The sequence below is a fragment of the Crocodylus porosus genome, unplaced genomic scaffold, assembly GCF_001723895.1.
Source record: "Crocodylus porosus isolate Cpor-Errol unplaced genomic scaffold, CroPor_comp1, whole genome shotgun sequence".
Taxonomy (NCBI): domain Eukaryota; kingdom Metazoa; phylum Chordata; order Crocodylia; family Crocodylidae; genus Crocodylus; species Crocodylus porosus.
The window spans coordinates 10,474,190-10,497,402 of NW_017728911.1; the positions used below are offsets into that span (position 1 = coordinate 10,474,190).

At 45.8% G+C, this 23,213-nt stretch overlaps 1 protein-coding gene across 1 annotated transcript in view; it reads left to right on the forward strand.

The window, feature by feature from the left end:
* The first annotated feature begins 2,174 nt into the window (after positions 1–2,174).
* ICE2 (interactor of little elongation complex ELL subunit 2) overlaps positions 2,175–23,213 on the forward strand; it is a 59,472-nt gene continuing 38,433 nt past the window's right edge. Inside the window, exons 1-5 of the mRNA XM_019533421.1 lie at positions 2,175–2,246; positions 5,355–5,459; positions 12,888–13,188; positions 15,025–15,144; positions 23,065–23,199. Of these exons, the coding sequence (XP_019388966.1) occupies positions 2,218–2,246; positions 5,355–5,459; positions 12,888–13,188; positions 15,025–15,144; positions 23,065–23,199 (690 nt within the window). The 5' untranslated portion in view covers positions 2,175–2,217. The remainder of the gene's footprint in view (positions 2,247–5,354; positions 5,460–12,887; positions 13,189–15,024; positions 15,145–23,064; positions 23,200–23,213) is intronic.

Below are 23,213 nucleotides of genomic sequence, written 5' to 3' on the forward strand. Positions count from 1 at the left end.
CTTAGGCTCTTCTAAAAAAGCAGCTTCCAGGAGTAAAGCTTCCCAGCTGTTCTGCTATGGCAGAGGCAGGCAATTATTCCAGCTGCAGAGCCACTTAATGAGTTCTGGTGAGTTGTCGAGAGCCACAACAGTAGCCATGTCCCTTGAAAGGTGCCCCTTCCCCTGGTCACCATCTTGGGACTAGAAGTCCTGCCCCTAACCTGTGCCACCAGATATCCTTCCCCTTGCACTCAGAAGTACTCTTTTTGCCATCTTGAAACCAGAAAAAAACATATTATACTCAAAGACAAATATCTACTATAGCATATATTAATTTTCTTTGAAAAAATATTTTGTCCTGATTTGTGTGTTTGCATAGATGTAGTTGCATAACTAAAAAACAAAGTCTTACTCTTGTATATTGTGTGGTGAGGGTGTGTAGGGGATATGGTTAGCAGGGCGGAGGGGTGTGTATGGTTGTGTGGGGGGGTTCTGAGGTGGTTTGGCTGTGCGCACGAGGGGTATAAGGTATGTTGGCAGTGTGGGTGTGTGTATATGTGAGAGGGTTGTTGGGGGGTGCAGGTGTGTGTAGGGTGAGGGAGGGTGGGGGTTGTGGGGATCCCCCCTAATGGCACACAGCTCCTGTGGTCTGCAGCAGCAGCAAGCCCTCAGGTGCTCTGACCCATGCAGGAACAGCTGCCAGGCAGTCCATGGCTCCAGCCAGGTCCAGGAGCTGCATGTGGCAGCAAGGAGCAGGGCCAGGCCATTGGCTCCGTCCCATGGGGATTCCCCCCTGGTGATGCACGAGTCCTGGGAGCTGTACATGAGCCTTGCATTAAAGAGGCAGGTGGCCTGGCTCCATTCTTTGCTGGCATGTGCAGCATGCGAGGACTACTCGCATGATCAGGGGGCAGCAGGGCAGGCCCTACAAGGAGAGGCTAAGGGACCTGAACCTGTTCAGCCTCCACAAGAGAAGGCTGAGAGGGGATCTGGTGGCCATCTACAAATTGGCCAAGGCTGACCAGCAGGCAATGGGAGTGTCCCTGTTCCCCTGAGCACTACCGGGAATAACAAGGAATAATGGCCATAAGTTGACGGAGAGTAGACTAAGGCTAGATATCAGGAGGTGCTACTTCACTGTCTGGGCAGCTAGGATCTGGAACCAACTTCCAATGGAAGTGGTGCTTGCTCCTACCCTGGGGGTCTTCAAAAGGTAACTAGATAATCACCTAGCCGGGGTCATTTGACCCCAGCATCCTTTCCTGCCCAGGGCAGGGGTCGGACTTGATCTGCTCAGGTCCCTTCCGACTCTACGTACTATGAAACTAGGATCAGGGACCCGAGGAGCCACTGGAGGCTGGGGAAGTTGGGCAGGTCCCCCAGCAGCTGCAACAGTGGCACCAGCGATCCTGCTCAGAAACTCTTGCCCTACTAAGGCCCTCGTGTGCAGGATGGTGGAGGCAATGCACTTGGGCTGGGCCAGGTACAACTGGTGGGCGCCCCGCAAGCTGGATGACTATTTCCCATGCTTCTGGGCTCTACTAGTGCCCCCTCCCCATCTTTCCTCATGCGCCAGGTGCTTTTTCAGCTTTGCTCAGAGGTGGTGGGTGTTGGCTGTAGCCAGGGCCACCGGCTGCTGCAGGGCTGCAGACTAGGGGGTCTGTGAAAGATGACTACAATCAAAGGTATATGAATGCTCACGCTGTAAAAGTCAAAGGGGCCTGCACCTCTATTAAACAAATGCTTAGGTGTCTGCAAATGAAAAAAAAAAGAGTTTAGGATTGTATGGGATGGGTCACATAGGGCAGGGGGTGGGGGGGAAGCCCCTCACATGCCCCCGCATGGCCACGGCCCTGCTCTTCTGGGTTCTCTATGCTAAGAGCAGCAACAGTGTTAAACCCCATCCCACTACTCGCCTTCAGTCCAACACAGGCTGAGCAAGGCTTTACACAGCCCATTTTTCAAAGCACGTAGCCTTTCCCAGGCAACGGACTACTGTGAAGTGTCGGAGCCAGCCGCCCCCCCGAGCCACTTGACGCGCCCGCCGCGAACTGGCCCGCCCCACCTCCTGTCCTCGCTAAGGACGGCAACCGCAACAACTTCAGCCGCGACCCCATCGCCAACTCCGGTTGGCTGCGTCTGCCACGTGCTACAAGCAGTCCACGCGCTCCCCTGCGCTGATTGGGCAGCGCCACGAGAGAAGGCGGGGAGGGCCGGCACGCTGCGGGAGTGACCAAGATGGCAGCCAACGGGCAGCTGCTCACCTGGTGAGTAGGACTGCCGCTTCCTGCAGGCGGAGGCCCTCCCCCGGCCCGGCCCGGCCCGGCCCTGCCCTGCCCTGGGAGCGGCTCGCGGCGGGGCCTTCCCTCAGGGCCGGGTCGCCTGCTTCCCTGTCCTTCTGTTTCAGCCGCCGCCGCCGCCGCCTTTCAAACCCCGCCCCTGGGGCCGCCCGGCTGAGCTGGACTGGCTCGCACCTGCGCCCTTGGCTCCGGGCCCCCTCGGCAGACCGAGACCTCCTCGTGTGTTGTGCTCAAGTACGAACTCTGAGTGGTGTCCCTGTCGCAAAGAATTGGGCCCAGAGCAGAGCAGGATGCCTTTAGCCCCGTGCATTGGAAATCTGACAGCTCCCCTCCCACACCTGACAGTGCAAAGGTTGCATGGGTCTCGAGGCACCCCCGGGGGCCACGGCATCCTGGGTGAGGATCATTGACATAGGCGCTTCTTGGCCTCTTGTCGGCTCAGATCCAGCATAGTCCTGTGCTTACCTGGCAAGGGAAACGCCGTGACCACAGAGGTGGTCTTCCTAGTCGCACCAGGGAGGACCACTCTCCTAGCACAGGGATAGTGCCTGCCAGGGTCATGTTTAGTAAACCTCCCACTTAGTTGCTGGAATGGGAAGGTCTCGGCTTTAAACCCACTTCATGGAAATGGGAGACTCCTCCCCCGGGGCCTTGCAGCTGAGGGCAAGCAAAACTGGGGCATCCAACCCCCGGGCTTGAGCCTGCAAGGAGGATGCCCACCAAAGGTTTTAGAAACATCTGAAGCCCCAGGTGGGGGTGGAGGATGTTTGCCGGTAGTAGGGCTGCTCATGGTTCTTGACCCACTCACAGATTTGGAATTTGGTTTGGCTCTTTTGGCTTGGAATATGGAAATTTAATTTAAAAAAAAAAATCTCTGATGTAGGCAGAGGCTGAGAGCTGCGTGCGGGTGGTGCAGGTCCGATGCACAGTTAACTGAAGTAAACAGTTGACATTAAATAAATTGGGCCAATGTATTGTGCCAGGAAAAAAAAGGATCCGGCTGAGAACAGCAGAGGCCCTGGGTGGATAGATTGGAGGCACCTTCTGACTTAAATTCATTCCTGGTTTCCACTGAATTTAAGTCACTTTTGTTCAGGATAAACCTAGAGCTCTTCATGAAGAATCTTTGCAGCAACCTGCTGTATGAAACCTGACCTCTGCTTAACTGTGCAGGAATTTTGTGCAGTTTAAGTAAAAAAGATTATATCTGAACCAGTGTAGGAATCTTGGCGTAAATAGTTTACAGTTCTCATGTTTTGTTGACACTTTCTGTGGATGTTTCAATCACACTGGTTTTAACTAAGACTTGGTTTTTTTTCAGAAGCTATGGTATTCCTTGAGAAGGATCTTGGTATCCTGGCTATTCCAGATCAGTTAATTACATTCTTCCTTCCTACATTCTCTTGTAGTTTTCAGTTGGATATAGGGGTCTTACTTACTTGTCTAGTCTGTTGACTAGTGCCTTGTTAAATCACTGCCTTGTGTCACCTCACGAGATTGCTGTATCATTGTCGTGTAATACTGTTCATTTATGAATGTTTTTAAGCATTCATTTTCATTGGGAATGTGCCATCCCCTTGCAGTGCTAGTTTTCACACACATCCTGTTGGACTAACAGGCAGAGGAACGAACACAAGCCAAAGCTCTCAATGCTGGTAAGGGCATGGAAGGCTGAAGATGAAGTGCTCATCTTCCCCTTTCATTGAATATTCCTAGCACCAGGTCAAGAAGATTTGACCTTTGTTTCTGATCTTATCCTTCCCTCAATGTCCAGGGAGGAGCTGAAAACAAAACTAAAAATCATGTAACAAAGAAAAACCTTGATGGTTTTTTATGGGTATAGCAAATTTAGAAATAATTTTGGTCCTTCACTTTCTGAGGCAGATGCAAAGGAGACATAGCAGTATCATACCATGCATCTCAATTGACTTTCCTTCCTTTTGGACAGCAAAGCTTTGCTTTAGAGAGCTGTAATGCAAAATTAAAAAAGAAAAAAATCAAAATGTAAAATCATTTCAAAACAAAACTCTTGCCATTGTGTTTTGAAAAGTAAAACCAGGCATGTTTTGATATTGTCAGAATTTTTTTTTTTCATCCAGATCAAAACTGGATATTTGGACCTGATTTCATTTTGATTTCAGTTAGGGGTGGACTGTTAAAGACTTTTTTTCAACCAATACCGATGGCCAATTATTAACCCGCCATATAAGCTGATACTGATCCGATAGCCGATATGCAGCCCGGCAGCTTGGGGGTTGCACCAGCCTCTTCCCGGCAGGGGGCCAGGGCTGCAACTGTGGACGGGGATGGGGGCAGGTGTTGGCTGCAGTGCTGGGGGGTGGTCTGTGGTTGGGCTACAGCCACCCAAAAAATTCCCTGTAGCCCCCATCTCAATGCCACTGCCTGCCCCGCCCCCAGCCGCCTTAAGTGCAGTCCCGGCTCAACTGCCCTGCCAGGAAGAGGCTGATGCAGCCCCTGAGCCCGCAGTGGGCAGCCTGCCCTCGCCCCATGCACAGACCCTAGGGGCACATGCCCCCCATGCAGTGGCAGGAGCAGCTCCCCCTGCACCCCTCAGCAAGCTGCCCATGGTTCCATCCTGCACCCCACTCCACCCTGGCTGCGCAACACTTACCCCAGCCCCACGTCCTCCCTCACTGCAGGGGCCTTGATCTGTACCCCCATCCACGCCTCTCCCGTCCCTCTCCCAGACTTACTGGCTGGATGCTGGTCTACACGCTGCCCCGCTGCACTCTTGGCCATGTGTGTGCTGCAGCTGTGCACATGCAGCTGGCATTTATTGGTGTAATTATCAGCCAGCTGCACCAGCCAAAAAAAGCCAATTGTCGATAGCGTCAATTTTCCTTTATCCGTGCAGATGCTTTATCCATGCTGATCTGATATGGACCAGTATATCAGTGCACCTCTAATGTCTATGGTTCTTCATGTTTTGATGGAAAATGTTTTTATCAGAGTTTCTGTCACCAAGTCCAGACCTGATTCCCTGCCTAAATATAAACACTGTCTTTTGCATTACGTTGTATTTTAGAAATATGTATTGTTGCTTTTTTTTAACAGGGATATTCCACCAAAAAATGGCAGCGAAGTATTTTTCTCACGAGACATTTATGAAAGATATTCATTGGCTCCAACCCTCTCTGAACTATGGATGTTGTCAAACAGGTAGTCTCTCAGTTGCTGTACATATTCTTTGTATTTCCTGTTTTTATCCCTTCAAAACATGCTTTCTTCTATTGTTTACCTTTTAAGGGGGCAAAAAAAAGAACTAACTTGTTTTCTGACCTGTAAAGAATATTAATAGCTCATTGGTAATAGCTGTGATTTTGTTTTCCATTGTCCCTTCTGTGAGATTTCAAGCTGTAGACTTTCATTCTTGGTCCTGGAAGAATGATCTGAATCTTTGTTTGTTAGTTTTTCTTCTTTGCTATTAATTATTAGTAAACTAATTTTAGTGGTGAATCCCAAAGAACCCATGGTTTGTGGCCATGTACTAGATTTCTTCTTCTCCCCCCCACCCCCCTTTTTGTTTCATTTTGAAGAAGACTGGTCATGCCATCTGATTTAGAATCCCATTTCTTCATGACTTTGAGACGGTGTGGTTGTTGTTTGTCAAATAACAACCATGGTGCAGTTGTCGTTTGCAGAGATTAAGGTTGGTATGGGTTTTACCGAGATGGGCTGCTTGCAAATGTGGAAATCTTCCCCTCCCTTCCCCCCCCCATGCCCAGTGGCATTTTATTTCAAACTCAGCATGATCCTGTGCTAAGCCCAACACATGCCCAGAAGAGGCATTGCATTAGTTGGACCTGGCTTGCCCAATATCTGTATAGATTAGGACCTTATTGGGGCTTTTTGGCTTTTTTGTCTAATAGCTGATTCTGCTATTAGATAAAAGCAGCAAAAAGCCCCAGTGAAGTGCCCAGTCTATACAGAAGCTGCAGAGCCAGGTTGAACTAAAGTGCTGCTGCTTCCAGTAACACGGTCTGTTTGTTTTTTTCATGTCTGTCAGCAACCATAATGACTGCCACGTAGAACAGGAAATAAATGAACTATGTGTAGCGGAAGAATGGTGGATGGGAAGCCACAGAAAGCAGTGATAATGTTCGTACATGTGGTGTTATCTCTTGCTGTTTTTAAAGAATGGGATTGTTATCAGCATGGCTGACTGGCTAGCCAGACTTTTTACCCAAGCAATTACATTAGGTCTCTGTTTATAGTTCTTTTAAAATCAGGAACTGAATTTAATCACCAGGGATCTGGGTTTTCCGTTTCTCACAGAAAAATGGGGAAAAAACACAGATTTTACCTTTCAGTAGGAAAAAAAGCGGAATTTTCGTTTTAACAGCGATACCTGTAGATTATCCAATTTTGCAAAGAACTTTCTGCAGGTGGAGGGGCATCTAGAGGGGAAGGGGTGGGGCCAGAGACTCTCTGACAGGGCTTGGCTCAGGCTTGCTTTCCTTCCTGGAGCCTTTGAGGTAAGTGGAGCTTGCTGGGGGCCTCCTCTGGTGGGGGTAGGAGGGGTGCTGAGGGGCTATGCGTTGTGAATGGGGGGGACACCAACAAGGCTGGGGTGGCGGCCTGTGGGTCGGGTGTGGGCGACTGCCAGGGTTGTGGGGGGAGGACTCCTTCCCTCCCCCGTTCACCCACAACAGACTTACCAGCCGGATACCACTCTCCACGCCACAGGGCTATGTATTGGAATCATAGATTCATAGATGCTTGGGTCAGAAGGGACCTCAACAGATAATCGAGTCCAACCCCCTTCCCTGGGCAGGAAGGACTGCTGGGGTCAGATGACCCCAGCCAGATGCCTATCCAGACTTCTCTTAAAGACCCCCAAGGTAGGGGAGAGCCCTTGGAAGCCCATTCCAAATTTTGGCCATTCTTACCGTGAAGAAATTTTCCCTGATGTCTAGCCTAAATCTTTTCTCTGTCAGTTTGTGACCATTGTTTCTTGTTACCCCAGGAGGCACCCTGATGAACAGAGCCTCTCTGATCCCTTGCTGCACCCGCTAATGAATTTGTAGGCGGCCACAAGATCACCTCTCAGCCTTCTCTTACAGAGGCTGAAGAGATCCAGGTCCCTCAGTCTCTCCTCATAGGGCTTGGCCTACAGATCCTTAATCGTAGAAGTGACCCTCCTCTGGACCCTCTCGAGGTTATCCACATCCTTCTTGAAGTACAGCTGCCAAAATGGATGCAGTACTCCAACTGTGGTCTGACCAATGGCGCATAGAGGGGGAAGCATCACCTCCTTGGTTCTGTTAGTCATGCATCTGCTTTGTTAGCTTTGCTGATGATTTTGTCACACTGATGACTTGCGTTCATCTTGGAGTCCGCTGTGACTCCCAAGATCTCTTTCTATTTCTGTGCTGCTGAGAGGGTTACTTCCCAGCCAGGAATTACTGGATATTTTTACGCACTAGGTACAGCACACTGCATTTATCCTTGTTGAACTGCATCCTGTTGTGCTCTGCCCACTTTTCCAACCTGTCCAAGTCTGCCTGCAGTTGTTCCCTACCCTCCGTTGTGTTCACTTCCCCCCTCAATTTAGTAGCATCATTTAGGTTCAAATCAGCAGTTCCAGATGCTCTCCACCCCAGAGTGTTGAGGGAGCTAGCAGGGGTTATTGCAGGGCCCTTGGCACGGCTTTACAAGCACTCGTGGTGCTCGGGCCAGGTGCTAGACGATTGGAAGATAGCTAATGTGGTCCCCATCTTTAAAAAAGGGAGGAGGGAGGACCCGGGAAACTATAGGCCCATCAGTCTTACCTCAATCCTAGCAAAACTGTTTGAGAAGATCATCATGGAGCACATCTGCAATGGGCCGGCTTCAGGGATGAAGTTCAAAGGCAACCAGCACGGTTTCATTAGGGGCAGGTCATGTCAGACCAACCTGATTGCGTTTTATGCTCAGGTCACAAAAGCATTGGATGCAGGTGTTACTGTGGATGTAGTCTTTCTGGACTTTATCGAGGCCTTTGACACCATCTCCCACCCCATCCTCATTAAAAAATTGGATGACTGTAACATTGATTCCTACACAGTCAGATGGATTGCAGATTGGCTGAAGGGTCATACTCAGAGGGTGGCGGTGGATGGGTCATATTCGACCTAGGGAGAAGTTGGCAGCCGAGTCCCCCAGGACCCGGTCCTTGGGCCCACACTGTTCAATTTTTTCATCAGTGATTTGGACAACGGGGTGAAAAGCAACCTGTTTAAATTTGCTGATGATACCAAAATTTGGAGTGAGGTGAGCACGCTAGTAGGGAGGGAAAGACTGCAGCAAGACCTGGATAGGTTACAGGGGTGGGCTAACAAAAACAGGATGCGCTTCAAAACTGACAAGTGCAGGGTGCTGCACTTGGGCAGTAGAAACCAGCAGCACACTTATAAGATGGGAAACTCCTGTCTTGAGAGCATGGAGGCAGAAAGGGATCTTGGAGTCATTATTGACTAGACGATTGGAAGATAGCTAGATGAACATGGGCTGACAATGCGAGGTCACAGTTGGCAGAGCTCACCGGACCTTGTCGTGCATCCACAGGTGCATCTCAGGCAGGGCCAAGGAGGTGATCCTCCCTGTCTCTGCAACACTGGTCAGGCCACAGCTGGAGTACGGCATCCAGTTCTGTGCGCCCCACTTCAGGAGGGATGTGGACAACATGGCGAGGGTCCAGAGGAGGGCCACCCACATGATCCGGGGGCAACAGGGCAGACCCTACAATGAGAGACTGCGGGACCTGAACCTGTTCAGCCTTCACAAGAGGAGGCTGAGGGGGAACCTGGTAACTGTCTGTAAACTCACTAGGAGGGACCAGAAGGGTTTGGGAGAGACCTTGTTTCCCCTAGTGCCCCCTGGCATAACAAGGACTAATGGCTACAAGTTGCTGGAGAATAGGTTTAGATTAGATATCTGTAAGAACTACTTCACAGTTAGGGCAGCTGGGATCTGGAACCAACTTCCAAGGGAAGTAGTGCTGGCTCCTACCCTGGGGGTCTTTAAAAGGAGGCTTGATGCCTACCTAGCTGGGATCATTTGAGCCCAGTTTTTTGTCCTGCCCAGGCAGGGGGTTGGACTTTGAGAAGATCATCATGGATGATCCCTTCCAACCCTACATCTATGATTCTGTCATCTGCAAATGTGGACAGAGTACACTTCACACCCACATCCAAGTCACTGATGAAGACATTGAAGAGTACAGGTTCAAGGACCAAGCCCTGCGGGACCCCACTGACCATATCCTTCCAGATCAATATCAACCTGTCTACTACCACTGTCTGGGTGCATTCCCCGTAAGCCAATTTTCTATCCACCGACCATGTAAACTTCTAAGTCACAGCCTCTTAATTTATTTAGGAGAATGGGATGAGATACCGTATCAAACGCCTTCCTAAAATCCAAGTAAATGATATCCACCTCTACTTGTATGTCTAAGCGTTTTGTAACCTGGTCATAAAAAGAAACCAGATTGGTTGGGCATGATCTACCTGCTACGAATCCATGCTGATTGCCCTGCTGCATTATTTTTCCTGCTGGACTCACACAAATATGATCCTTAATAATTTTTTCAAAGACCATTCCAAGGGTAGAGGTGAGACTAACTGGCCTATAATTACTCGGAACCTTCTTCCTCCCCTTCTTGAAAATAGGGACCACACTGGCTCTTTTCCAGTCCTCGAGGACCTGACCCGAGCACCACGAGCGCTCAAACAGCTGTGCCAGTGGTTCTGCTGTGACACGGGACAATTCCTTCAGTACTCTTGGATGCAGTTTGTCCGGGCCTGCTAACTTGAACACATCCAGTCCATCCAAGTGACTCTGCACCAAGTCAGCATTGACAGTTGGTGGGCTCACCCTCTGATGCTCATCTAAGAACCCATTAGGAGACTTGTCCTGGTTCAAGAACACGGTGGCAAAAAACTCATTGAAGAGCTCAGCCTTGTCCCCCCGTCAGTCACTAATTGCTCCTGCTTGTTCACTAGGGGTCCTATGGTGCCCTGCACCTTCCTTTTACTCCGTACATACCTAAAAAAGGACTTTTTGTTGTCTTTAATTTGTGTTGCTAGCCTCAGCTCTGTAGCTGCTTTGGCTTTTCTAACTGCCCCCCTGCAAGTACGGGCCAAGTAGGTATACTCCTCCTTGGTAGCTTCAACCTGCTTCCACTGCTTATATGCGTCTTTTTTTTTTTTTTTTTGCGATTGGGCTTCTCTGGATTTCTCTCTTTAGCCAAAGAGGTTTTTTGGCCCCCTTCCCTCACAGTGGGATCATCTCCCTCTGCGCCCAAAGGATCACTTCCTTTAGGAATGAAATCAGATCGGTATTGGCCGATGTGTCTCGTTAAATATCGGCCCAAAAAATCTCTGTCAGTGCACCCCTAGAGGTACATAGTCTCATGCCATTGGCTCCTGCTTGCCTCCATGTACTGCTTCCCTCTGAAGTGCTGGAAGCCCCACATGGAGGCATGGTGCCTGTCTGGCCTGATGATGCACAGCTCCTGGTCCATGCATCATTGGGCCGGCTGGCTCTGTGCCTGCACATGGAGCTACCAGCACTCCAGCAGGAAGCCACCCATGGAGGCACAAAGCCCACTGGGCTCAATGGCACGTGGCTTCTGCCTGCAGTGCCACAATCAGCATGTGTTGGCGTGGATCCAGCCTGGTCTGGTGTGAAGGCACGTGCCAGCGGGACTGGCTGACTCTGTGCCAGCAAGTACTGGCCCTGGGATTCAGCCAGAGGCATGCGCCACTGGGGGCTCTGCCTGCTGCTGCCATGAGAGCCCTGAGGGCAATGGGCAGCGCACCTGAAATCCCTCACTGGCCCACAAACCCCCCACATACGACCTCTGACAGTATTATTTTATGATGGAGTTAATTAGCTTACTGCACCATAATGCTGGCATACACGTAGACTTTACTGAGCTAATTGGTCAACTCTGCAATAAAGCACATAATGTAGTTGCACCCAATGACTCTCACCTTCCCCTGTCTTCAGATAAATGGAGTAGCCATCAAACTTCACCTTTGTTGGAACAGCATTTTGAGGAAATGCCCAGAGCTTAGACTATGGGCAGTCAGGCAACCATTTACACCACTGTTCATGAAACTGTCTCTAAGGCTCTGTTGTGTGTGATCTTAGCTGTACATGTTAAAACTTAGCCGTAGTTAGAGGAAACAGATTAAAACTTAGTGAGAGAGAAAGCAGCAGCATCTTGGAGCACAACTTTTAAGGATGCTCTAAAAATTTGTTCGTTGGTATACAGCGGCTCCTGATAATATTTGCTAAGGTAAGTATTCCTTTCCCATGGAAGCTGCAGCTGATGTGATGGTGGGTTGCTGATAAAATGAGGGGGGAAAATTTAAACCGTCAGCTCAAATAAAGTATAATGCTGTAAATATGGATAGAAAGGTGCTGTCGGATTATTTTGGTTTGCACCCTGATGAAGATTTTGACAGCACTGCACACTGAAATGATCTTGATGTGCTGCCATTTCATTCTGTGCTGAATGTAGCCAATTTAAGCTGCTAGAATTTCTTGACGTTCTTACATTGGCATATCTGAGTCAGCATCTTGTCGCTGCTGCAGCTTAATTAAATTTGCCAGTTTGTGCCACCAGGATGGACATATTCTCATATTCAGAGAGACAGCTGTGAAGTATTATTAAGAACTGTGAACGTGATACTGTTAGGTTTGAATAGCTCTTGAGACGTCTTCTAGTGCTGAAATCAAATCTCTAAAATATGTTTTTCCAAGATCAGCAGTTAATGTTCATTTTGTTAACCTAAAATATGCTCGCTTTTAAGCAATAGTTATTGTAAATACATAAGGGCTAAATAAGCCTTTGTATTCTGAAGTTGTTTTAAGAATCAATATTATTATATGCCTACCTGTTGCTAGGACCATTTTCACCCTTCATGTCCAGTCCTTGCTTTTAGTACTAAAAAATGCTAGAATCAGTTGTGAAAGTGAAGTATGCTTCATCCTTGGGAAGAATTTTCTCTCAAATTTTGACTCTCACATTTGTTGAAGTGGAGTAATTTTAATTTTCCCACTGTAAAAGCAATTAAGCCTTAATAATTTAATAGTATTTTTAACTGGCATAAATTTTGCTTCAAGAGTAAATGAGTCGTAGTTGATTACAAATTGTCAACACACAGTGTAATATGCCTAAACAGTAGAGAGCAGATGAAGCAATGCTGAAACTGAATTATCTCCTGTTCATAATAAAGATGTATCCAGAGCCAAAGGCCTTGTATTTTATAATTGGTTCTCTCACCTAAATATTCAGTGTGGCAAGCTAGTATATATAACCATTTGTAGAAAAGTGGCAGTGAATAACTTGTTAAAGTCTGTGGCAAAGGCACCATTGATACTAGGATTTCACCTGCTTAAATAAAACCCCAGAATTATGAAATGTAGATCATGTGTAGATGCTGAAATAACATGATGACTTTTTTTAATTATAATGCATTTTACCTGATGATTAAAAAAGTAAGATATTCTGATTGACAGCCTCAATTTTCATAAGTACCTATCTTTATGTGAGAAGTGCAGGTAGTATAATGTATTGCTTTTTTTTTTTTCCAGACGTACAGAAAAAAATGTAGACCTATCACCAAACCATGAAGAAGACAAGCAAACATGTAACACACAGACTGAAGACGACAAGGAAATGCGTAATACACAGGCTGCAGTTCCAGCAGAGGTGGAAATCAAACCCACACCTAATGACAGTCTTTTTCCAGAACCTAGAATTCCATATCCTTATGTCTCTTGTCTAACTGAAGATGAGCAGAAAATATATTTATATCTGCTGACTAAATATGCGAGAAAACCTGCTTCCTACCAAATGAATGCTGCAAATCAGAGAGAATATCTACAGTATTTGGTAAGAGTCTGGTTTGTGTTTTCTCCTTTTTTCTTCCTTTCTTTCTTTTTTTCTGCAAACATTCAAGCAAAAAATTGCTAATTTTGTTTTGAAATAAAAATATTAGTATAATAATTAGTATTAAGTACTTGGGTCTTTCCCACATTCCCGCTCCCCAACAGTGGAAATGTGAGATTTATTTATTTATTTATGTTAAGAAAAGCAAAAGCAGAAGGAAAACCTAGCTTTGTTTTACTCAAAATATTTTTTGGGAAAGTTTTTAATTTCATTTTACTAAAAAGATTGCCAGATATAATGGCAGCTGTCTTAATAGGTCATCTGTGCTCTTCTCTATATGTCTGCTCTTAGATGGCAGAAGTAGGAAAGATTACATCAATACATTAACCATAAATAAAATGGGTGGTACATACATAGATGTGGAATTTCATAATGTCCTAGCCAAATCTGTTAACATGTTGGCAAATGGTTATTTCTGGAAATGTTGCTTATACCTGGGGCAGTATTCCATAACATAAGCATTAGAGGTGCACTGATGAATCGGTCCAATATTGGATTAGCACCGATGTAAAGAAAATTGACTGTAATGGAAGTCAGCCTCATGTGGCCAATAATTTGGCCAGCTGCAACGCAGCACATAGGTGGCAAGGAGCACAGCTCGGCAGCTTGGAGAGCTGCATGCAGCTGGTAAGTCTGTTGTGGTATAAGGGGCGTAGAGGGGCAGATCAAAGCCCCCTGTGGTGAGGGAGGGAATGGAGCAGGTGCTGCCCAGCCATGGCGGGGCAGGGTGTGGCACTAAGCCATGGCTCCCCCCCCTCCCCCCAGAGGTAGTGGGGGGTGCGGTCATGTGCCCCAGATCTGTACAGGCGGGGTGGGGAAGGGCTGGGGCTGGGGCTGGGGTCCCTGCATGTGGGGGCTGCGCTCCTGGCATGTGGGGGCTGCGCTTGGGGTGGGCAGCTGCAGCACTGGGATGGGGTTATGGGGGGGCCGCAGTCCCCCCGTAACCCCCAGCCCCCCCCACGTATATTTGGACCTAGGAGTTGCAGTGGACAGTAGGCTGAATATGGGCCAGCAGTGTGTCCTTGTTGCAAAGAAGACCAGTGGTATTCTGCACTGCCAGCAGATCAAGGGAAGTGATTCTTACCTTTTATCTGGTGCTGGTGAGGCCATATCTGGAGTACTGTGTCCAGTTTTGGGCGTCCCGCTATAGAAAGGATGTGGACAGAATGAAGAGAGTACAGCAAAAGGTAGTGAGAATGGTTTGGGGCCTGGGGCACATGATTTCTGAAGAGAGGCTGAGGGAACTGGATTTACTTTGTCTGAAGAAGAGAAGACTCAGGTTGAAGCAAGGGAAGTTTAAGTTAGATGTTCAGAAAAACTTCCTCATGAGGAGGGTAATAAAGCACTACAACAGGCTACCCAGAGAAGTTGTTGATTCTCCATCCTTGGAGATTTTTAAGATGCAGCTAGAAAAAGCCTTGGCTGGAATGATCTAGTTGGGGATGGTCTTTTGAGCCGGGGGTTGGACTAGATGACCTCCTTGAAGTCCCTTCCCACCCTAATTATCTATGATTATGAAAGCCACTTGTGGTGTGTGTCATTCCCCTTAGGTAAACTGCAGATATTTGTTACACAGCAGGAACTCCATTTTTCATCTGGACTAGAAATTATTCCATTCCTTACCTGAACTTTTGCACTTTCTATCTACAGTGTATAATCAAATAACTGAGATGCTTAAATCAGTCCATTGCAGGACTGATGTACATTTACAATCATGGTTAACAGCAAGAAAGAACAGCTGTGTCTTAAATTTAGGGATCTTTTTTTCTCACATTTCAGGAAATGAAAGAATTGGTCAACAGCGAAGTTGCAGAATTTTTGAAGTTTGCACAGAATGCTGCAAAGAGTTGTGCTCAGGATTATGACACCCTCTCTGAGGATGCAGTTCTTTATGTTGAGGTAACAGTCAGAAAGGTTGCAATTCATTGCTTTTCTTGAACAACTTGTTATTGGGAAAAAAACAATATACCAAATGATGGAGTAGACATTGTGCAGTATCAATGAGTCATTGAATGTAAAGATGAAATTAATTCGTTATCAAAGCAAGTGGCAAAGTGTTTTATTTTTGGTAAGCTAGGAATTACTCTTGAACTCTACTTAAATTAACAGGCTTTAAAAAAATAGATATGCTACTGAGTCAGTGGCAAAAAGTGGGTAATGCAGTGAGCTGCCATGTGTAGTTATTTTAATGGAGTGGAGTAAGTTTTGAATTAAATATTTTATCGATTAACTCCAGGGTGATTAGAGACCAAGAGTATGATGTGTTGATGTGTCAATTTCAATGTTTTATTGTATTCTTAAACAAAAGTTGAATGGTGTTTCATATAGATTTCATAGCCGTTAGGGCTGGAAGGGACCTCGGAAGATCATCGAGTCCAGCCGCCTGCCCCAGGGGCAGGAAGTCATCTGGGGTCATAGGATCCCAGCAAAATGGGCAACCAGATTTCTCTTGAAGGCGTTCAGTGTGGGTGCTTGAACCACCTCCGATGGACCTTGGGGGCTCGGACAGTAAAGAAATTCTTCCTTATGTCCAGTCTGAAACGGTCTTGCAGGAGTTTATAACTGTTCGACCTTGTCATCCCTTGGGGCGCTCTGGTGAACAAATGTCCCCCCAGATACTGGTGAACACCCATGATAAACTTATGAGTGGCCATCAGATACCTCCAGAGCTTGCGCTTTTCCAGGCTGAAGAGCCCCATAGCTCTTAGCCTGTTGTCGTAAGTTCTGTTTTCCTGACCTCTGATCAAGCGTGTGGCTCTTTGCTGGATTCTCTCAAGCTTCTCCACATCCTTTCTGAATTGTGGAGCCCAAAACTGAACACAATACTTCAGCTGCGGCCTCACCAAGGCCAAGTACAATGGGAGAATGACGTCCTGGAATTTACTTGAGTAGAGCTCCTGTGACTGCAATTTACACAAGGATGGGAAAGGTGGTTCAGAATACAGAAACAGATTAGCTCTGGACTAAATTGCTTAGTGTAAATGGGGTGCAGACAACCTGAAGTCAGTTTCTAGGTCTGTTTCAATCAAGACTGTTGAACTGTTTAGTGAATGAGAAAGTAAGAGTACTATTACATAGGTTTGATTTGACTTTTTATGCTGAATCAAGAATGTGAATTGCAAGGCAGAAATTCAGCTCTTGGTTCTGCACTCAAACTGTAGTAAGATTGCAGGAAGTGTGGTAAGAAAAGTAAATATTAATTTTAATTAGATTTTTTTTACCATAGAGAAGAGAAATTAAAATTGAAAATTGTTTTTTGAGGGCCCGTGTTAATGTATATTATTTTCCGGGTAGAGCTTCTAGTAGTAATGTTTTGTGTGTACACATTTGAAACTGTAAGCTCATTCAAGTAATACATGTCACTGATTTATACAGAGCAGAACACCATCTGAATTCACAAATAGTTATCTGTGGAGTAAGTTTTCACTGTGATAATAATTGAAGTCTGATCTTATTTCACTTTAACATTTTCTTACTCTTTGTTTTAGTAATATTTAAGGCACGTTTTTCAACAGTTGAAAGAGGAGATTGATGAACAAGTTTCTAGTGGTAATGTTAACAGTTGGGATTAGTCTCATCTGTGGCAATGTATAGGGGGTGCATGGGCATACACCCCCCAACAGGCCGTGCTTCCTGGGTAGGTGACGGGCGGCAGGGCCAATGGAAGCACTGGTACCTTGCCTACGAGCGCCGGCCAGGGAGTGCAAGTGCTGCAGCTACTTCCAGGTGCCAGTGAGTGAGATCCCACCCCAACAGTGAGATCAGCTGCAGGGATTCCCCTCCCCCCCCCAACCTCTCGGTCCCTGATTGGCTGCTGGGGTGGGCACATGTCCACCCCCCGAGTAAGGTGCACCAGTCGGCCATGAGTCTTACGCTATATGTTGTCACTTGTGTTTTGTATCTAGTTTCCAAACAAATTTCTACCCTCCTTTGATCACATGTATTTCAGTCTGTGATTTATATTTAAGAAAATAATGCATTTCCAAATGTCTTTGAAGCAGAAATTGTGGACAATGAATGAAAGAATGCATTTTGTAATGAAATTGCCAAGAGCCTTGAATGTATAACTCAGAAATTAGTTCAGTTTATCTTAGTTTCATGAGTTAATGTGAAAGGAAATGTTGAGTCTACAGGGTATCCCCCCCACCCAGTTTTTACCTTTTCAGTATGCATCTGAAGCCAGTATAAAATAAGTATCATCTCAAAGGAGTGAATGACAAGTTTCGTAGTCCATAACTGTCAGTTGTTTACTACTGAAAAACAGTTAACTAATTCAGCAGAAACGCCGATATTTTTTATGATAATTCTAAATGTAGTAAATATAGTGGTATGAGAATTGTTATATTTTGATCACTTCTTATACCTTCATATACCACAAGAACAATGATTGTTAGAGTACTAGCATGGTTAGTCTACAGAAATGTAAGTCTTTTGGCATTCAAAATGTCAAAAGTTTTCTGAAAGATTGCCCCTTTTTGCACTCATTCTACAAGAAAAGCATGTCAAACGTTATAAATAACAGCCAACAGCAGGATGGATTTGATTTAAATCAAATTGATTCTAAATCTTTGGTTGGGAAGCCTCGATTTTTAATCCTTGTTTTCTAAAAAAAAAAAAAAAGGGTGGGCATTCTTATTGGATATCCTTTATTCATTTAATTTCTTGAATCTACACTTTTGGAGAAAAGTAAGGGCTTGACTCTGTACACAAGCTTGCAGAGAGACGGTAGGGCTTATTGGGTGGGTAATCGGGTCTGTTGTCTCTCATCTCTGACTGCTGTTAACAAGTATGCTGTCGCTGGAGACGACAAACTCTCCCTATGCCTGAAGAAGGGCATTTGTGCCTGAAAAGCTTGCAAAGAACAATTATTCCAACTATTTAGTTGGTCTAACAAGATGTCACATCTGCCCAAAGAACCTTGTCTGCTTGTGCTCTCTCGAGTCATAAATCCACAGTTTGAGAACTGAAACTGAGCATCATAGAGATGCTTAATGGGAACCTCTAGTTTGAGCCTGGAGTCCCACTAGGTAGAGTGGTTTTCTTTAATAATCTATAGAGGAGCCTCTGGGAACCCCATAAGATTGGACCCTGAATATAGTCCAGGGCCTGTTGTTCATTATTTATACAACTTCTAAAAAGGTTACATGAATATATTGTCTCAAATGATATATAATTAGAAGTTATAATCTCTATTCCATGATAATATCTTTGAACTTTAACATCTTAAAATTATCTCTCTGTGTGTGTGTGTGTGTGTGTGTGTGTGTGTGTGTTTTAATCATTGATTTCTACCTGCACTGGCCAACGGTCTTTAAAGACCATAGTTATATATGACTTGGATTTTCAGAACAAGAAGTCACACGCCAGACCTAATTTTAAAATGAAGGTGGAAGTATTTATGCATCTATGCAGGAGGCCTGTGTATACATCTTAGCAATTCAGGCTCCATTAATCTGCCTAGCAACATGTGGCAGCAGTACATAGGGCTGCCGTGATTGGCTGCCCCAGATTGCGCATGCTCAACCTGTTTCCCGGTAGCACCATGTGGGGTTGTGATGGGGGCTTGTGTTGCTCCTTGCTTGAAAAACAGAAATCAGTGAGAAATACATTCTCTCCCAGAGCAGGAATGGGGATCCTGGAGGACTAGTCTGCTTATGAGAAGCCACAGCATACGCAGACATTCTCCGTCCCAGAAAAAAACTTCTTAGGATTGATTTAGCCCTGGTTGTTCCCAGGTTATTTTTCTTTTGGAGCAGCCATTTTTATTCTGGGAGAAAAAACCTGAATGTCTGTACACTCATGGTTTCTCCTGGGAGAGCAGTGACTGTTCCAGGAGAAACGAATGTTTGTATGAGGTATGTTTTCTGTTCCCGCATCTGCCTGTGTAGAACCCCAGTAACAGGGTCATAAGAATATAGGTGCTTTTAAAGTATATAAATTCAAAGTAATTTTACACAGAAGAAAAACTACCCCCACCCCACACTAATCACATATGGAGTCCCTTTTTTGTTATTTAATTTAGAATACCTAGCAAGGTGAGATGCATGTTTGTTTGGTTGCCAAGATGTTTCCCCAACACACATAATAATTTGAAGTCTTTTCACTGCAAATGGTTTATCAAGATCTCCAGTTTCATTTCTCAAGTAATTATTGTTTCTCTGTAAATTTAAATACAATACTTTGTTTTACAGACCCAACTAATCCATAATATAGTGAACTACTAAAGGATTTTGAAGGACTGCAGATTTATTTCAATATATACATTCTTTTATCTATTCTACCAATAAATAATTTAACTACGTTTCATAGTTTCTAGGGTCGGAAGGGACCTGAGCAGATCATCAAGTCCGACCCCCTGCCATGGCAGGAAAGAGTACTGGGGTCAAACGACCCCAACAAGGTGACTGTTAAGCCTCCTCTTAAAGACGCCCAGGGTAAGAGACAGCACCACTTCACTTGGAAGTTGGTTCCAGATCCTAGCTGCCCTGACCGTGAAGTAGTGCCTCCTGATGTCTAATCTGAATTTATCCTCTGCCAGCTTGTGACCATTATTTCTTGTCACTCCTGGGAGTGCTCGGGGGAACAGGGACCCCCCAGTGCCTGCTGGTCCCCTCTGACTAGTTTGTAACAGGCTACTGGATCCCCCCTCAGCCTTCTCTTGTGGAGGCTGAACAGGTTCAGGTCCCATAGCCTCTCCTCGTAGGGCCTGCCCTGCTGCCCCATGATCATGTGAGTGGCCCTCCTCTGGACTCTCTCCATGTTGTCCACATCCCTCTTGAAGTGCAGGGCCCAGAACTAGACGCAGTACTCCAGCTGCGGCCTGATCAGTGCCGCATAGAGGGGAAGTATCACTTCCTTGGACCTGCTTGAGGTGCATCTGTGGATGCATGACAAGGTATGGTTAGCCTTCCTGACCACATCCCCACACTGCCGGCCCATGTTCATCTTGGCATCAGTGATGACTCCAAGATCCTTTTCTGCCTCTGTACTGACAAGAAGGGAGTTCCCCAGCCTGTAGGTATGGTGCTGGTTCTTCCTTCCCAGGTGCATCACCTTGCACTTGTCTGTATTGATTCCCATCCTATTCTCGTCTGCCCACCCCTGTAACCTGTCTAGGTCCAATTGTAGCCTATTCCTTCCTTTTAGCATGCCCACATCCCCCTACATCTTAGTGTCATCAGCAAATTTGGACAGGGTGCTTTTTACCCCCTTGTCCAAGTCACTAATGAAGATGTTGAACAGTGTGGGCCCAAGGACCGAGCCCTGCGGAACCCCACTGCCCACATCCCTCCAGGTCGAAAATGACCCATCTACCACCACTCTCTGGGTGCTGCCCTCCAGCCAGTTGGCGACCCATTTGACTCTGTAGGTGTTGACACCAGAGTCCCCCATTTTTTAATGAGAACGGGGTGAGAGACAGTGTCGAAGGCCTTCCGAAAGTCCAGAAAGACTATGTCCACTGTTATGCCTGCATCTAAGGATTTGGTGACCTGATCGTAGAAGGCCACCAGGTTGGTCTCACAGGACCTGCCTCTAATGAACCCGTGTTGGTTGCCCCTAAGTATAATCTCCCTTGCTGGCCCCTCATGGACATGTGCCAAAATAATTCTCTCAAAAAGCTTCCCCAGGATCGAGGTAAGATTAACTGGCCTATAGTTCCCTGGGTCCTCCTTCCTCCCTTTTTTGAAGATGGGAACCACATTGGCCCTCTTCCAGTCCTCTGGAACCACACCAGAGCACCACGAGCACTCGTAAAACCGTGCCAGGGGTCCTGCAATGACCTCTGCTAATTCTCTCAGCACTCTGGGGTGGAGATCGTCCGGACCAGCTGATTTGAATACATCCAGTCCCTCCAGAAGTTCCCTGACTAGATCCTCTGTGACCCTTGGCCTAGGTGCGCCTACCCTGGGGCCTAAGGGGGGCCAGTGGGGGGGCTGATCTGGTCCCTGCTTAGGAAAATGGAGGCAAAGAAGTCGTTAAATAGGTTAGCTTTGTCATCTAGTGTGACGACCAAATTTCCTAGCATGTCTTGCAGGAATCCCATGTTACCCGGTACCTTCTTTTTGCCCCCACATATTTAAAAAAGGACTTCTTGTTGTCCTTGATCCGGGTAGCTAGTCCCAGTTCCATCTTTGCCTTGGCCTTCCTGACTGCCCCCCTGCATCCCCAAGCAACTGCAGTATATTCCTCCTTGGTGATGGTCCCTCCCCTCCATTGGGTGTATGCATCCCTTTTAGCTAGAATTAGTTAATTAACGTGAAACTGATTTGGCCTATCTTTCCTTAAATCAGTCAGTATTCACTGCTCTTAATAATTTTCATCACACACACAAATGTTTTTAAATTGTGCCAATGTTACTAGTATCATTTTCATGATCTTAACAGATGTTTAATTTTTTTGTACCCTCCCTTGATACATTTCTGAATCTGAAAACTACACTGCTCTTTTAATTGTTCTCTGTGCTTAAGAACTAGAAAATACTCAACACTTTCCATTAACTTCTTCAAACACCTTAGAATATAATTCATTCAGATTTGATTTTTTTTTTTATGATGACACTGGCTTTACTGGGTGCTCATAGCAATAGGAGTGTTTTTTGTGTGCACACACCCCATTCATTCAAAAAATCATGTTCTTTTACTTTTTATCAGAACCTGAGTCTTTACAGAAATCAGTGGCCTTGTACTATGGTATAGCTTTGTGCGTTTTACCCTTAAAGAAACTGAGGACCTGAAAGATTTAAGCCTAGCCTCAATGTACTTTTTTGCAGCCACAAATGTTGTGTACCTGATTTGTGGGCATTACCAAATACTTAGACTTCCAAATAATCAGTTTATTTTTTGCATGAAGCATGCCTTGTTTTTAAACACAGAATGAAAAAAAAAGGATTTTTCCTTGAAAATACTGACAAGTATTAGTATTTTCATAGGGAAAGCACAGGCAGCTGCAGTAAGTGGGAGCAAAGCTGGGTGTGCTGCAGCCTGAGCCAAGTGGCCCAGCCACTTCCCTGTTCTCAGGCTGAGCTGAATGGGCAGCCAGCAGTAGCACCTGTGGAGTCAACTGAGGGCCACTCAGCCTGGGCCTTGGCTCTGCTTTAGAAATACAGCAGAACCAAGCCAGTCAGCTTCTGTAGCTTCAGCCTCTGCCTAAATGGAAAAGGCTTCCACTGATCACAGCCAGCAGCTGGGGAGCCACATTTGCTTCCTGTGGTAAGTGCAGGGTTATATTCTTTTTTCCCTGAGCAGAGCTTCCTTCTGCAGAAATTGCTGCTACAATACTTAGTCATACACTTAAATCATACACCCCACTTCCCAGCAGCTGATTGTTTTGGAAAAAAGGTATGTGTTGTTTGCAAGAAAATATGCTCTATTGTGTCATTTGTACCTGTAATGCCAGTCTCTAAAAATCTGGACTTTTTACCTTATATAGCATTGCTTAGCAAGCCAGCAATAGATGAATAGAATCTAGGCCTTGTGTCTTTCGATTCTGAGCCTTCTGTTGGTCTGGCTCTGTCATGAAAGTTGACCTCTCCTAAAAAAAACAGTGCTTTTAAAAATAACAGTAATAAAACTTCGCCTTGGCCTCCATTTTTCTTTTTGTATCTTATAGCAGTTTGAGTAGCTGAATTACTAAAAAGAATAAGAAGTCACCTTGAACAAAGCCCTTAATAGAAATGGGTGGAATAAATGTCTTTTCATAAGTAAAAATATGAGCAAACGTAACTGCTTTGTGTTCAAAATATATTTTAATTTTTGTGAAACTGTCAAGAAACATACTGGTAGTTGGGCTGCTTAATGCTTTTATTTTTCTTGTCTCTAGCAACTATTGAGTGCATGTATTGGACATGTGAAGAAGTACCCTGAGTTTTACATACTCCAGGAGATCACCAGTATCATGGGAGGCAAATTTAACACAGAGCTGAGCTTGAAATTGGAAAAATGTCTTCTTGTATTGGTAACGTTCTATAA